This window comes from Aptenodytes forsteri, unplaced genomic scaffold (genome assembly GCF_000699145.1).
Source record: "Aptenodytes forsteri isolate BGI_AS27 unplaced genomic scaffold, ASM69914v1 Scaffold322, whole genome shotgun sequence".
In the NCBI taxonomy this organism is placed as follows: Eukaryota; Metazoa; Chordata; class Aves; order Sphenisciformes; family Spheniscidae; genus Aptenodytes; species Aptenodytes forsteri.
In genome coordinates, this window is record NW_008795045.1 from 463530 (window position 1) to 480246 (window position 16717).

The following is a 16717-nucleotide window of genomic DNA, read 5'->3' on the forward strand; positions in this document are numbered from 1 at the left end:
ACTTCAGAAATTAACTGGCTTTTAATTTGATTTCCTGTTGTTTCCATGTTCCTTGCTATGCAATCCATGAAGTTTTTTTACTTAGAAGTCAAAACAATTCAACACATTCATGACCTCGGTACGTGCAGTTGGTTGCACTTTGTACTGTAAACACATACCTCTTTTGGATCTCGCATTTCCAGCTCTTACTCAGTGACTTACAGTTTTATCATAAAGATTTGGCTGTACTTGTAGTAACTCGTAGCTACCCTTTTGCTTCAGACAAATGCTGCATCTCTGTTCAATTTTTCTTTTTGATTAGTCACGGTGTTAGCGTTACAGTACACATGCCGTTTCAGTATTTGTGAATGACTGCTGTTCTCTAAATATATGTCCTCTTGCACATTAGCTAACCTTCTAATGCTAAAGGAGCTCCATTAATGTGGAGGTATCCAGGTTTTACACTGGGGTAATCAAGGTACAATAAACTTCCAGACCTCTACCTTCTTCTCCTGGAAGAATGTGTTACGAGAGCTGTATCACCCAGGTAACGGCAGGACTAATACATTACATATAGATGGTATCATATGAAAAGCAACAGTTAATCAGCAGTCACAGGCCAGAATTCTCTGAAGACCTCCCGACAGGAAAGACAGAGGGCCATTAGCAGCATGTAAAGGAGGAAAACATGGATGGGAAATAGCAAAAGAAATTAAAATCCCATTGAGAGAGAGACGGTTAATACGTACCGTTGACTACTTTTAAATGGCACACCACAATGTATATTTCGCTGACAGTGTATCAGTTTAATTTGAGAGACTGTCATTAGTAAAATTAAGACTTTCCCAAATTACACTTTCTTCCCATTAAATCACACAGCAGTCTTTACCAGTAGCACTGAGAAGGTGAAGAGGGACGTACATTCTTTTCTTTTTTTTTTTTCTTCTTATAACTTTAGAAGTACCGGCACCCAATGAAGATACTAGGCAGTATCTCCCCACGAGGCATAATTAAACTGCGGACTTCTTATAATTAGAAGTACCGGCACCCAATGAAGATACTAGGCAGTATCTCCCCACGAGGCATAATTAAACTGCGGAAGTCACTGTCATAGGGTGCACCAGAGGTCAGCATTTCAAGCAGGTTCAAAAAGGGACTGGCAAATTCAGAGGCTAAGTCCATGAGTGGCCAGTCGACACGCTGCTCCAGTGGCAACATCCAGCTCAGGAACCCCCTGAACCGGCTGCCGGGATGCGGAGTGAGAGGGGAAATTCCCTACGCAGCCACTGCTGGCCACTGACGGAGGCTGGGTGCTGAGGTAGATGCAACCTTGAGCTGATGCAACACGGAGATTTTTGCTGTATCATCGATGGAAAAGTTACATAAGAAGACACATTACGCAAAAACATGTAACATTTCTTCTTTAAGCTGCAACCATGGTTTGTAAGCCACGCATTAAAATGCCCTGTCTGCAGATTGCATTGTACTTCTGAATTCCTAAACTGACTGGGAAATCATCTACAGAGCTTCACAAAACCAAAGGTAATCTGAGAACGTGGTACCCCATCTGAATAACCTTAGCCACAAATTTTGAAACAAGATATGCCCATTTACGTCACTGGTTAAATACACATCTGCCACCAGGGTACAAGTCAAAAAAGCCTAGTCTCTCACAATGAGCTTCACCAAACAATGCATTTGTGTCCCTAGATTTTGGGCTTGTGATTTATGTAGAACTTAGATGAACAGTGGCCATAATACACAAAGAGATTAATTTACCATTAGTCTAACTTATTTCAAGCATTAAGATAAACCTCAAGGAACTGGAGAACATTTCACAGCGTATTAAAACACGACACTGCTAGGTGAAAGCTGAGACTTCTTCAAAAGAACATAGTATGAAAGTATCAATTAGAATCTACTGGCAAAAAACATCTAAAATATTGTTTGCTTTTTTCTTTAATTTCTATTTCAACAAACTCTCCCCTCCAATTTTCTAAAATGTGTTATCAAAAATCTGCAGTGTATTACATAATTGTGTCACAAATTAAGTTGCTTGCTCTTCTATTAAATGTATTTATTCAGCCAGTTGATCATATCCTTTCTTCCTTCCTCAATATAAGGCTTATCTTGAGGACTGATATCTTCTCCTCTGCGATGTACAAAACCATGAGTTTGTCCAGGATAAATTTTAACTTCAAAATCGACTTTACAATTTTTCTTTAGCTTCTGCTCCAGCAGGGTGATCTGTAATATAGAGCACAGTAGTAGTTACATTAACATAGCCATATTCCATGCTGCCGGTCCTCAGCTTATTCATAGTTCAACTCCCTAATTTATCATTCATGCTAGACACTAATAACCATGCTCCATATGGGCAAAACAGAAAGTAAAATTACATAAAGAAAAAGACCTTTGCAGTAAGGGTCTAGAAAATTTGTTAGAATATAAAGGCAGGTCCAACGATCTGCAAAGATATGGACATAAAAAAAGTACTTCCTATATGTGAAATATATGACAATACTAAATACACTACACCTGAAGAAAAAGCTTCTAACAGACACCTATGGATGCCATTCAGCATATCCTACGTTGTTTATGGGTTCCTCGGACCAACAGAAAACAAAGTCATACAGCAAAGGATAGCTCCCAGAGTAGAGTACTCCAAAACAGCAATGGGATTTTGATAAAACTTTGTTACCTGGGTTACTAGCCATACTTTTACAAAAGAAAAGAGACTTAAGAAAACAAACAAAAAAAAAAGTTTTCATTCTTTGCCTAGGTTACATTAGCCCTTCTATGTCTAGCTCCATTTTTCTGCTTATTTTTTGACCTTCAAGCACTATTATGAGGCTGACTTTTGACTCCCAATTCAGGATGGAAATATAAACATGCAGAAATGAAAGAAGATGGAGGTTATTAGCATACTTGATGAAGAGGAATGAAGTCATCTTTTTCAGCAAAAATGAAAAATGTAGGGTTCAGGAGATTAGATATATCATCAGAATCCTTGATTAGTCCTAGAAAACATTAACGAAATAAAAAAACCTCTTCAATTGACTTTTAAGGTGAAATCCAGATTCAAATACAGCACTCTGCTTCTGCAGTGAAAAGCTTTCATGCCTCATGCAATATGTAGCCATAAATATTAGCTTTACTTTCAAGCTACTGTAACCATGGATCCTAGAAGAATACCCTCCTAGATTAAAACTCTATTTAAGCCAGTTTCTTAAGATACAGACTGAATATCTGAATTAATAAGACGTGAAAGATGCCTTCTGTGCATACAAGCTTGAGTTCTTTTGAACTGACTGGGAAAGTCAATGCTTCAGTAAGTAGACCAAAATTTACATTCTGAGAACGTTAGCAAAGGGCAGCTTAGCTATCCCGGCTTCTTGAGCAGAGCATAAAAGGAAAGCCAGTGTTAAAATAACCACAATCTAACTTTACAGAGTAGCTAGATCAAAAAAAACCACTCTCTGCTCCCGCGTGAAGTTCTAGCTCTGCAGCATGCAGAGCAGTAGTAAACAGGAAAAGGGAGCTAAATTGGGAAGGTGACCAAAGAACAACATGTCTGTCCGTCCAGACCTGAAATAAAGACATGGCTGCTATGACCATTCTGAAACTAGGAACAAATATCCTCACCACCATCTTCTTTCCATACTATTCTTCCTACTCTGCTGAAAATAGACTAGACTAGAATAGAACAGAATAGACTATTTCTGTTGGAAGGGACCTACAACGATCACCTAGTCCAACTGCCTGACCAGTTCAGGGCTGACCCAAAGTTAAAGCATGTTGTTAAGGGCATTGTCCAAATGCCTCTTAAACACTGACAGGCTTGGGGCATCGACCACCTCTCTAGGAAGCCTGTTCCAGTGTTTGACCACGCTCTCAGCAAAGAAATGCTTCCTAATGGCCAGCCTAAACCTCCCCTGGCGCAGCTTTGAGCCATTCCCACGCAAAATACCTCTCTTGATCAGCTGACAGCCTGATTTGAAGAAATAATGCTAGATCAAGTACTTAAGCTACACAATATACATATGCATATGTACCTGCTTGTACTACACCCTTGTATTTACCTACCATAGAGAGACACACCAGCCTTCAATTCTGGGTATGTCATCATCAGGTGATGTACAGCAATACCACCCCAGCAAAAACCAACAACCCCTAACTTCTTTGCACCACACTGTTCCTTCAGATATTTCAGGACAGCATCAGCTTCTCTGGAATATATAAGCAAATGCAAATTAAGCACCCATAGTAAAAACAGTATTTGAAAATATGAGAAGAAAATGTAGATATGCATGTAAGTGTCCCCATATCATGCTGCTACTATATTTTCTTTCATATACTTTAAATAAATCATTATTTCAGACAAATATTAGGGGTTGCTAATCTGAAATCATCAGAAAGCGAAAAAAACAAGAACTGAATGGAATTAAATAAAAATGCAACATGAATAACATACATCGAAGGAAACCTAAAGGGATAGAAAGTAGATGATTGATTAAACACCTACCTAAGAGTTAAAAAAGCTTAAAATTCTCTGAGAAGCTGGATGAATTTTAGCTTTGTAAATGTAGATAGAAAAAGTAATAAAAATCTCTCTAGAGAATACTATTCGTTAGACAGTCAAAATGCTGACAATAACTGTAAGTTAGCATCTGAGATATTTGCTGCAGAGAAGTCAATGTAACAAACATGGTAGATGTTTTCAGAATTTACAATGTAGCTTGAAATACACCTTGCCCAGATGCTGTGTTCTGAAAACACCCATTTACCCCTGAAGCAGGTGTCACCACGCAGAGGCAGTAAAGAGAAAGTATTGGTGGGAGAGAGATAGCAGTTAAGTCTTCTGTATCACCTCAAGACTCTATTTTCAGCCCCAGTTCCTTGCGCCCTGGGGCACGCAAGCTATATACGCCATCGATACATCAGCCTCGCAAATACCACATTATTTGCCAACACACAAACACACACAGAAGCAAATTAAGTGCCAAAAAACTCTTTCTTCACTGGAGCTGACACTTGAAACGTGAATCGCCTGTAAGAAATACCAGGCAGAGCCCAACCGTTCCTTCCCATTGCAGCAGAGAGGGGACAGATTCCAAACTAAAAAGTTTCCACGACAACTGACCCCTCTGAGACAGGAGCTCTCTGGAAATGATTCAGTTAGTCTCCCATAACCTTCTCACCAAATACCTAAGCCCAGCAACCTTCAACGTCGCTACTCCCAACAGTCCAAGAAAGATATCTGCTCTCCCAGCAAGTTAATTAGTTTGGTCTCTAATTAGTCTGACCCCTTCTCAGTATTGCCTTGCCAACAGCTTCCTTCTGTGTTATTAAGGCAGCAGAGCACCGCTGCTACTGACGGGTCTTTGCTCATAAATGCTCGGGCAGTGTTGCACACAGGAGGGGAAGGCATGATCTCTTTGGGGGCAGGACTAAAACAACAGATGACTTTACTTGCTAACAAGTTAAGATTAACCAACAGCTTAAATTCAAAGCTAACTGGAAGCCATGACAGGCCACAGATCACTGTCTGCGCTGTGTTCCTCAAGGACTGCTTCATATGTGAAGCACTAGCTTCTGTTTCTCAATGGTCCCTATGCACACTTCTTCATTAAGGACATGAGGGTCATTTATCATACAAACAGCCAAATGGCTGCAGGGCAGTACCCCTACACAAGGGTTTAGAGGCCAGAAGATTCTAGTCCAAGTTACAGAGAAGAAAACACCTTTGCTTGGCAAAGGACCTTGGCATCCTGTAGCAGCCTGAGTTCAACAGCCCAAGAACATACCTGGTCTACAAACAGTAGCAAAACCCTTTCAATGAAGAGCAGCAGTTGGTACTTGCCTACTATTTCAGCTGTTCCAGCTGTCATTCTTCCTTCCCCCTTCAAATGTTTCATCTTGTTTGGTTTTGAGTCAAATTTGAGAAACTGTCTGTCAGTGTCCCTTCTAGTCACAGAGTTTTCTATCACTCTGCCTAGGACATAGGCAATAACCAAAGACTCCCAAGTGTTATCAGCATGCTGAAGAAATCAGTCCTATTCCTCTCCAGAGGTGGTGTCTTTCTGCTGTGAGAAGACATGATAATTTGGACCACATGGTCTGCCTTTGAGGCAGAGGAAGAAGCCCTTAAGCTACCTGTTAGATTCTCTCAGGAAAGAGCAAAACAAGAGGTGCTGCAAACACTGCTGTAGTTCAGGAAGACGCCAGTAAAGTCTGTTTCAAAATCTGCAGGAGAAATCTAAAACAGGTATTACAGACTCCATTACTAGAAGGAAATTATGAGTTAAGGAAACCAAAGGGCATTCTAATATAACTGGGCTGATGTGCATCCCGGAAATCTGAGTGATCAAGAAAACGCCAACACTGCTGAATACAACTCAGCTATCGGTCAGCTATCCTAACATGCAGGAAAAGGGATGCAGTTACACCAACAGCTGGACAGAACTGGAACCAACAGTTTCTTCAGCAGTGGTGCCAGGATAACATCTTTAGGAGCTAATGAAGATGTCCTTGATCCCACTAATTACAAGAGCATACAGTCTGCACGTAAGTGCAGGCTTATACCTTTCCCTTGGCCTTTGCTAAGCCAAGAGTTTGACTCTAAGGTTGTAGCAGCAAACAGCTCTGCTCTCCCACTGCTACGTAGCTGTGCAATATAAACTAAGGTGCTAGCAGAGTACTCTTGCCTTATGTTGTCCAAAGTTAGCGGTTTTTTTCAAGGCAGCCAACACACCATGAGTTTAAATCACAAAAAACTTGGTCTTAAAAATTCTTCATAGTGAAAAGAAGAGGCTGCATGCCAAATCTGTGTTCAGGGCCCCAAACACATCCACTCCTCCCTCCCCCAGGGGTTTGCTGCCAGGACCCAGAGTCAACCTGGAGATAGTGCAGGTGAGGGCTGCTCCATTCCCTCTAGTGACCACGGGGAGAGGCTCCCAGACAGTGCTGTGGGGCAGCCTCAGCAAGGGCTGACAACCCCTGTCTGCATGGGATTTGCTTTTAAGCTGAGGTTCTGCCATTCGGCCTTGCTTGAGCTACAGTTCCCACTCTGTCGCAGCCATGCCTGTGCCTGGCCATGGGCCCTGTTGATCCAGACCCCTGTCCAGATCATGGACCACAGACTCACTTCCCGGCTTGGCCTCAGCCCTGCCACATCACTACAGACCTGCCTGGTGATCACTGGACTGTATCTGATACTGGTTAATGTCTCCGGACCTGCCTGCCCCTGCCCCCAACTTCCGCATTCCCAGCTTGACCTCAGACCTGCCTCAGTTGACCCTGGCTGCCATCCTGCTGCCTGCCCTGCCCATCTTTCTGGAGTACCGTGGGATAGGGCCCTGGCACTGCCAGCTGATACTCCTCTTGGCTCCCAGCACCCTGCCCCCTAGGGAGCCGCCAGCCCTCACTGCGCCCTGACAAGAGATGATCCAGCCATCAGCTACCTGGCGCCAGTTACACCATGCTGGGCAAGGACGATGGCACAATAAGAAACTCTTTTCTTCTTTCCATACAACATCTTAAAGTATCACTCTCTCACACTTGGTGAGAGTCAAGATGAGGATTATGCTTTCTCACTGCTTGTGTCACTGGTCATTTTTAAACCATGCTTTTTGAGGCAGAGGAAGCAATTAGCAGTCTACGATATCAATAACAGATGACAAAACTCTTCACTAAGCCACTACTGAGAGAGTTGTCCTTGAACTTCAAGGCAAAATAAAAGGTCACTGATTCCATCCACTTCTAAGGAGTCATTAAAAAAAGGCCACCTTCACTGGTAGATTAGCTGCATCCAATCTCAAAAAAAAAAAAGGGGGAGGGGGGGGAAGCAATATCTGACAGCAGCAGGCAATGTGATACCCAGCTCCCTGACATCTTACTTGTTTATTTTCCTGGCATCTCGAGTTTTCAGCCAATCATCAAACTTGGACCAGTCATCAGAAGGCTTCCAAGCTTCTCCTCCTGCAAAAAAGTCTGGGCAGATGGCTCTGCACACACAGACACACACACAAAAACATCAAAATTGATCGAATTAATCAAACACTGAGATTTTTTTGGCCCTTCATAGCATGGAAAGTTTCTATCCAGGCATAATTTTTTTGATTTCTTTTTCCTGAGAAAGTAATGTTTTTAAACATCATTGTTAACTATTCTACAGAAATGCCTATGAGCTTTAGAAAACATTCATAGGAATCTATATAGGCTTTTTTCAATGACTAAACCACATAATACAATTTGTGATACAAATCTGGAAAATTTAAATATTTTTATCCCTAGTATTTTACCTGTTTTGAGTACATAATTTGAAACTATATACAGTAAAACAATAGATTATCTTGTAAAGGATGATCAAACTAGGTCCTGATTACAACAATTTTCAATTTTGCATACAACATAATACCATTTAACATAAATCCATCGTTAATGGGTTCCATTTAAACAAAGACCATTACATAAAATAATTATTTATTACAAAGCACATCATGAGGCTTACTTATGAGCTAGGGGAAAAAAAAAGCAAACACCTGATGGACTGAAGTCAGCAAAGAACAAGTGAAGGGAAAACATGTGGGAAGAAAGGGAGGAGTGTTTTACCGCGGACATCATTTGGTGACTGGAAAAAGGGAAGTACAGTAAGAGTCCACTCAGTACTGAAGAGTTCCTGCATCACAGGGGTGCCCAAACCCTGGCTCGGGATGACCTCAGCTGAAATGTGTTGCAGGACCAGCAGCAGAGTTGTGATGGTGCAGTCACGAGTGGATAATACAGTCTCCTCATGCAGAAGGAAACAAGCAGGAACTCTGGAGGCTGCCATCACTAGGTCACCCCCAGATGCTGCTGTGTGTTCTCCCAAGCCCAGCCCACAGGGAAGCAATGGGATCCCTGGGAAACTGCTATCATGTTTCACTTATTAAATGCCTTTGGCTCTCTCCCTCCTCAGACACACAGTCTGTATCTCAATGATCACAGTGAAATGACTGGATCAGTTTGGCCTAAAGCTGACCAAAGTATGTTGCAAGCATTTTTATTTTTTTTACTGTGTTTGATAATTTCTGTGAAAAAAAAACCACAGCGACACCCACAGCATACTTGTGTTTGTAAAGATATGGGCAAAATTGCACAGCCTTTGGATAAGTACCTGTCAGAAAGGCTATGTATTGTTTTGAAAGTGAACCTTCCCAAGCCCACATAGAACAGGTGCTTCCCCATTCAAACTAGCCTGGTAAGACACTAAGAGCCATCAGTCTCAATGTGGTCTCTGAAATACAGTTCTCATAGCTCCTCATTCCTCATCCCACTAGGAAAAAGTCCAGCTATTTTCCTCTCAATAAACATTGCTGCACTAGGCACTAGTCATCTTGAAGCAATTAGGGAAGACACACACAGCCTCTCTTCATTCAGACACTACTGCCTGAAAACTCTCAGCTCTCCTCCTGCCTAGAGCAATGGAAACACCAGCCTTCTTCCCTTAACCACTGCGGTATTAGCAGTACAGGGATAAGTACCTGTCAGAAAGGCTATGTATTGTTTTGAAAGTGAACCTTCCCAAGCCCACATAGAACAGGTGCTTCCCCATTCAAACTAGCCTGGTAAGACACTAAGAGCCATCAGTCTCAATGTGGTCTCTGAAATACAGTTCTCATAGCTCCTCATCCCATACTGCACTAGGAAAAAGTCCAGCTATTTTCCTCTCAATAAACATTGCTGCACTAGTTCAACAGCATCTTGAAGCAATTAGGGAAGACACACACAGCCTCTCTTCATTCAGACACTACTGCCTGAAAACTCTCAGCTCTCCTCCTGCCTAGAGCAATGGAAACACCAGCCTTCTTCCCTTAACCACTGCGGTATTAGCAGTACAGGTGGAGGGAAAGAAGGTATTACAAAAAGAAGTATGACATAGGATGAATCACAGGGAAAAATTACAGGAAGTAAGACAGTGTGGAGAAATACCAATTCATCAGACACTGGGTACTTTTGACTGAGCAGACTCTTACCGTAATAAGGAAGCACACTGTCATACTAGCGATTTGCCAGTATCCTGCACAGCATGAAAGGTATACGTCCAGTCTCACGTTGAGAATCATTGCATTTGGTCACAAGACAAACATACTTCCAATCATGGAGCAGAATAGGGGATGTCAAGTCCTCAGGACAGACAGTAGCAAGGAGCAGACTATAGACCAATTCATTGTTCCAGCGTATCAGAAAACGCTAATCCTCAGAAAGGTGGTATCTTTATCTTGCAGAGACACAGAGCTCCTTTCAGCTCCACAAACAGATCTCAGCCACATGGCAACTGTCTGCTGACATCTGACTTCCCTCATGCTCCATAGGCTGACAGCATTAAAGGCACCGTGTCTCAAAACTAGACCACTACAGAATTAGGTGGAGGTTTGCTTTTTGGAACCACAGGCCAGTCCCAACCCTATATGAATGTTTGTAATGTATACTGTAAATAGAGTACCTTGCAGCATATCCAGTTTTTGCAAGATGTTGCTGCATTTACCTGCTGTAGGGCACCAAAAACAAGTGTCAAAGATTTGCAGGGGGGAAGGGGATTGTATTTAATACTCCATGTGTGCATATGAATGATTCATATGCACATATTCAATGTACATATTCAAAATATAGTACATTCATTCATATTTCTGCTGATGACAATTTTTTAAAATCCCATCATATAATTTAGCTTGAATGACTGTTTATTTTAAAAAGACTTCTAAAAACAGAATACACAGTTCTGTTTCAGAACACACTTTTTTAAAGCCATCTCACATTGCTGGGAAAATTACCAGAATCACTTTTTACTGCATCGTGTTTTCAATATTCTATGCATTCTACGTGTGCAGTCACTTCCTCTGTAAACAGCAAAGTATGAAGGAAGCATGCTGTACTCCGCAACATTTCACAGCAAAGTTCCTCTGTGGTTTTGTATTATGGAAATATATCACTCAAACCGCCCTGGTAATAGTTTCCTCTCATGTATGGGAATAACAGTTCTAACGTAAGGCTAGAAATCATAAAGAGTGGGATTTCTTGGCCAAGAAAAGATTTCTTACATGTATCCATTAGCCGCAAGCATATCAGCCATGTATCTGGTGTTTGGGAGTTGCCATCCAAATATATCGTGAATCACAACCACAGCTTTGTCTGCGCTGGCAGGTGCTTTGCAAACATACGCCTTGATGTGCTCAACTTGTACTTCCTGCCCACAACCCTCATAGTCAAACCTGTCTCCAATACCACATGGGCAAGGCCTCGATTCATTAGCCATCTAGGAATCTGCAGGAAAGCAAAAAGGACAAACAGTAATATAATTTGTTTGCAGTAACAACTATCGTTACGGGTCATAATCTTCATGCAGTCCCCACAGTCCCCTCCAGACATCTAGTAATACCCACTTGATACTGCAAGGTTAGAAGTGAAAGCTCCAGGTGTTTATTGTAAACAGGCTTTTGACACCAGCCTGCTCTGGTTCCCAGAAATATTCGTGAATTCCAGGTCAGTCAGCATAACCCAGAAGTGCGGTAAGGCCAGAAGAAGGGCTTATGTCAGTCCACCATTCCTAGTTTTGTGCCTGGAACAATCCAGCATGTGATAACTACATTTCCATGTGATGTCCCCATACACTGTGCTTCATAATCATTCTTCCCAATGTGGTCTTACAGCTCCTCCTCACAGGCTGGCACCTGGTAACCTCTTGCTGTTACTCCTGTGAGACACCACTGTCAGCATGCTGCTTTTCTGACTACTTTTTCCCTTCAAGTTTTCATTGTGCATGTCCCCTTTCCCTTCCTCCATGGGGAATCCAAGGCTGCTGCTGCTGCCTACGTGCACTTCGCTGGTCCCTTGTATACCCTGCTCCATACAGCCCTTTCCCAGGGAACCCATCGTTAACTGGCATCTCAAAGTTCTAATAAATCAACTCGAAGAAGGTAAATCAGCAGAGGGTTTTCTCTGAGAGTCACACACTATGTAATCTGAACTGAGAGTGGTCAGAGGAATACAGAGACATACACTAGTGTTGTGCATATAACATATCCTCATACATCACAGATACCTAACTTCTCTAGAAGTATACATTTTAAAGTATGAAGTGAAAACTACTCCATTTCCTCCTCAAGTGAAGAAAGGTTTCCAAAGAGTTTATGTCCTAAGAGGTCTTCTCAGAAGAATCCCTCAAGCTCAGTTTAATTTCTTGTTCCTTTCAACTGGAGATAGGCCGCTATAGCGTCTTTTTAAACCTAACTGACATTTGGTACCCCCTACTCTTCCCCCTCCACCAAGCAGTATGTAGTCATACACAGAGCCTTTTTTCTACCCTAGTCTGAGAAGCTGTTTAACCTAGCTCTGCTGCCACTCTTAACCAATCAAAATAGCACTGTTTGCTTATTAACAAGAGCTAGTCCCTCTTCCCATGTAAATGCATGCACTGGAACAATATTGCTTGGTCTGGCTGGTCCCCTTACTAAAGTGAAATGCAGCATGCTGGCAATAAAAATCAAATGCACTTTTCAATGCTTAACTATTTTTTGTTAGGAATATATATTAACCATTTATTCCCTTCTAGATTTTCTAATTCAAACAGATGTCAGATAAGACCTTTAATACACTTCCAATACTCTCTCCCCTCTTCAATTTCTCTGCTACAAATGTATGTAACATGGTAAATGGTATTAAAAAAAACACAAGAAAACACAGTGAACAACAAAACAAATTACTCCAAATCCTGCCTCTTTATGCCAGTTATGCTCTTCTCACAGGACATGCTTTGGGGTGATACATGGGGAGGTTCCCAGCACCAAGAACTGGCCCCCTTTAAGGATGTCTCTCAACAGTGCGTTTTTTGAACAAAGCTCGTCTCCTGACCACCTGCAATCAATCACCACATAATCTCCAAAAGATGCAGCTGGAGTTTAACTTGCCAGTTTGACTGATTGCAGCTTTGCCAGCATTACAATGAGGCAGAAGTACCTTTTCCACATCTCAGGCAAAGCAAAGGCATGAGACTTCAAACACACTGTAAACTGACCAGACTTAGAACAACTCTCCTACCATCGTGCTTGCTGATTGTTTTCCTTCAAGAGCAGTTCATCTGAGCAGTAAGCCAACAAAAATTGATTTCTATTTAAGTAAAAGACTTGTTTCTTTTAAAATAAATCAGTTTAAAAATACATGTTAAAACACAAGCTGTGTTTAAACAAAAATAACAGTATTGCCAAGGTTTAATGAACAAAAACATCATGCTGCATCAATAAGTTTTTTTAAAAATGTAGTGACTCAAAGAATGTTTACAAATTATTCACAGAAGGGGGTAAATCATCTTGTACTGCTGAGGCTAGCCCTACAAACATGCAAAAATTCACAGCATAACCTTTCTTTGAACAGAGTGAATGCTTGGTGAAAAATACTAATTAAACTGATATGGATGCAGATTTTCAAAAGTATGTAAGAATAGTTCACAGAAGGGATTAATAGAGATGTTGAGCAGACCATGAACAAAACACTTTTTTCTCCTCGCACCCCATAGAATTTATCAGGTACAGCTAAAATACATTTCAATAAAAATTGCAGGAACCCAGGACTTTAAAAGTTGCTTATTAATTAAATTCTAATTTTCACCTATATGTAATTCAATCACCACAAATTTAATGAGCAGCAGGTTATTAGTTTAGAAATCTGATTGTATTCGCAGTTTAGATCAGCTCTTTGCACTTGCAGGTGAGACCAGCTCTTTGCATTTATGAAACTTCAAATTAAATACAGTTCAAACTCATCTGTGGCTGAGACACATGAAGACTTTTAACATATCAACTATTCAGGTTTGATCTCCACCTAAGAAACCAGCTGCATTGCCATCTCTTTTGACTTTTCTTTCAAAGCTTTATGAAGTGTGAATTTCATCATGAGTTTAAAATGCTGCATGCCTTGCCTTTTTTTCAAAAAATTACTCGCTATACTTTACAGTCTCACAGTTTTAGACAGTTTGTCACATTTTATCAAGCCCACACATGACATATTTACAGCCCAGATCTGGCATTTCCATTGCTTTGATTTACCCTTCCCAGTTTCAAGATTTAGGCTATCACATAAGCCCCTTTATAAAATAAAACCAAATAGTAAAACAATTTTGGTAAGACCCAGTTTAGGCAGAAAGCCCAATCTGTGAACTTCTAATACTGCAGCCATAGCACAACAGCATCTGTGCTGTTCTCCCACCCACAGTGGTGAGCCTGGGGCTACAGCATCAACACAGAAATAGGTAACAAGACTCGAAACAGCTCTAGTTTGAAACACTTCTGTGCCTTCTCCTTCATCCCTCTATTTACTCTTGCCATTGCTCAGAAACACCTCATCAGCCCTTTTCCTGCTTCCTCTATGCATGTCATCAAGGTGGCAACTCCCTATCTTCTCATCCAGCAAGCTCTGAACCTCAAGTGATGGGAGTGCCAGACATGAAACTGGAAAAAATGGTCTCCACAAGAGTCTATACTGTAACAGAGGCTTCTCCTACCTTTAATGAGCGCTGGTGATGCTTGGATGGCAGAAGTTCAGATTTACTAGTTGCTATTCTTTAAATGCTACTTCTTCAGTGATACATATTTGGGTTGCTTAAGGTGCGTCCCCTTTCCATTGAGTTTTAGTTTGCAGAGTCATTTTTATGTGATTTTGCACTGTTTGGCCAATCAAGTTTAAATAACAGAGAATTGCAAGGACATTAACTCAGCATTTTGGAAATAACACTGTTTGTCACGGTTAAAATTCCCTTAAGCAGCTCAGTATACCTCTATGTTTGTATGAGAAAAAAGATCTTGCTCATGATGAGCAAGCATAAATAGAATCCCCTAAGGGTACAATTCAAATCACGCTTCTTCCAACTCATTGGCTTATCAACTTTTAATGATATCACAAGGCAATCTGATTTTGCCATGTACAGGAGATAAACCGATAAACATTCAGTAGTGCAAACTAAAATGCAGGGCGTGACGATGTTGTATCACAACCAGGGCTCCCTCTGAATAACTCGAGAGTCCTAAGGCGGAGCTGACATTCCACCTTTTATCATAATCCAGCAGGCTACAGCGCCTTGCTGCACGCAGAGACAACATTCAGCAGCTTTGCTCGCTACAGCTTCCCACTCCTCCGACAGTGGTGTGCCATTACCGCAGGACTTGACAGGGACCATTCAGAGTGTTGATTATTGCAATTAGAGCCAAACCCCCTAAAAGTCTTCTTCGTGACAATCAAGGAGAGGGGCCCCATCTTGTGGACATTTCCTATCCATCCAGGGAGGATGGCTGCGAAGCTGTTAAACACAGTGCTTTTAATGCAGTGCTGAAAAGCTAGCTATGATAGCCATCTGCATCAGATCTCACCTAGAGTTATGTCTGGGCTGAGCAGCTAGGGGTTATGTGCAGAAAACGCCTCCTTTCTTTCTCCTGAGGCAAAACATCCTCCCCTTTCCACAGGTGTGAGGAATCCTGCCTCAATACAGCTTTTAAAGACCTGGAGGAAAGTTTATGCACTGCCTGCAAACTCCTTACCTGTGCACTGAGGAGGGGGGATGAGGGGATTGAACTGGGATGAGGTCAGGGCATCCACCACCACCAAGGTCGACCAACCAAGCCTGGGAACAATTTATCGGGGGCCCCAGAAGCCATGGCACCCGTGGCCACGTGCTGTGAACGGCAGGAGAGCCTGGATCCCCAGCATGGCTGGAGACACCCTGTGCCAGCCCTGATGACCCAGCGCTCAGCACATTTGGAGAAGAGTACAGGCAGGCTTTCACACCTCTTCCGTAAAAGCTGTTTATACAGCCTGCAGCTGCATCCCACATGTGCTATCCCACAGCTACAACACCTGGCTCGTTACCTTCACCTAAGGAGGCTCCCCACTGAATGCTTATTTTTAAGAAGCTGTGTAGTATTTGGGAAAACAAACAGGAGAAAGCTCTTGCGCATGCAATGAGTGTTTCTAGCCCACTTCAAACAGGTTTTTAACACCAACAATGCAACTGGCATTTTTCAGTTCAGGACAAGCTACAGCAGACACTGCTTTCCCAACTCCCTCAAATTTATATTTTCCTGATTAGCAAAAGCTTCATCGTGCTTGCCCCTCGCCTCCCACAAAAATGACGTTATGTATGGCACTGCCTTCACAAACCCACAATACTTGGAGGACTTTTCTGAGGCCATGAAGGCACACAGGGACAGGAGTGGTGCCAAGGGCCTGGAGCTCTCTTTGGGGTACGTGGGAACGCTGCAGGATCAGGACCCGGACGTTTGGCTACACAGGATACAGCTAGTGACCATATACAGCCATCTGGGGACATGGGCTAACACAGACTTGGGTTATCATGCAGAAAGCACCAAGTCGGCACGAGGATTTTGGGTGTCAGAGGAGGTTTGGGGTTGAAGGCACCCCTGGAAGTCACCTCATCCAATCTCCCGCTGTGGGCCAGAACAGCTTCTAAGCCAGACCGCGCCACTCAAGGGCTTCACCCGGAGGGGTTTTGAAACTCTCCAAAGAGGGAGATTCCATCACTTCTCTGGACAGGTTGCTCCAGAGCTTGGTTGTGAAACATCCTCCCCTCCTCAGAGGTCAGCACTTCCCCTAACGCCTGCTGCCTCCTCGCCTTCCCCTGCGCCCTCCTGACAGGGCCCCCTCCACCGCCCCCGCGCCCCGCGGTGGGCGAAGGCGGCAGCAGCCCGGGGTC

At 42.5% G+C, this 16717-nt stretch overlaps 1 protein-coding gene across 1 annotated transcript; it reads right to left on the reverse strand.

Annotated features, from left to right (window-relative positions):
• Positions 1–1954: 1954 nt before the first annotated feature.
• Positions 1955–11275, reverse strand: LOC103897028 (carboxymethylenebutenolidase homolog). Its single transcript, XM_009276979.2, has 5 exons — positions 11061–11275; positions 7878–7985; positions 4066–4208; positions 2908–2999; positions 1955–2226 (listed from the first exon to the last, which is right to left on the reverse strand). Exons 1-5 carry the CDS (start codon positions 11273–11275, stop codon positions 2047–2049), a joined length of 738 nt encoding a protein of 245 aa, XP_009275254.1. The 3' UTR covers positions 1955–2046.
• Positions 11276–16717: the final 5442 nt, after the last annotated feature.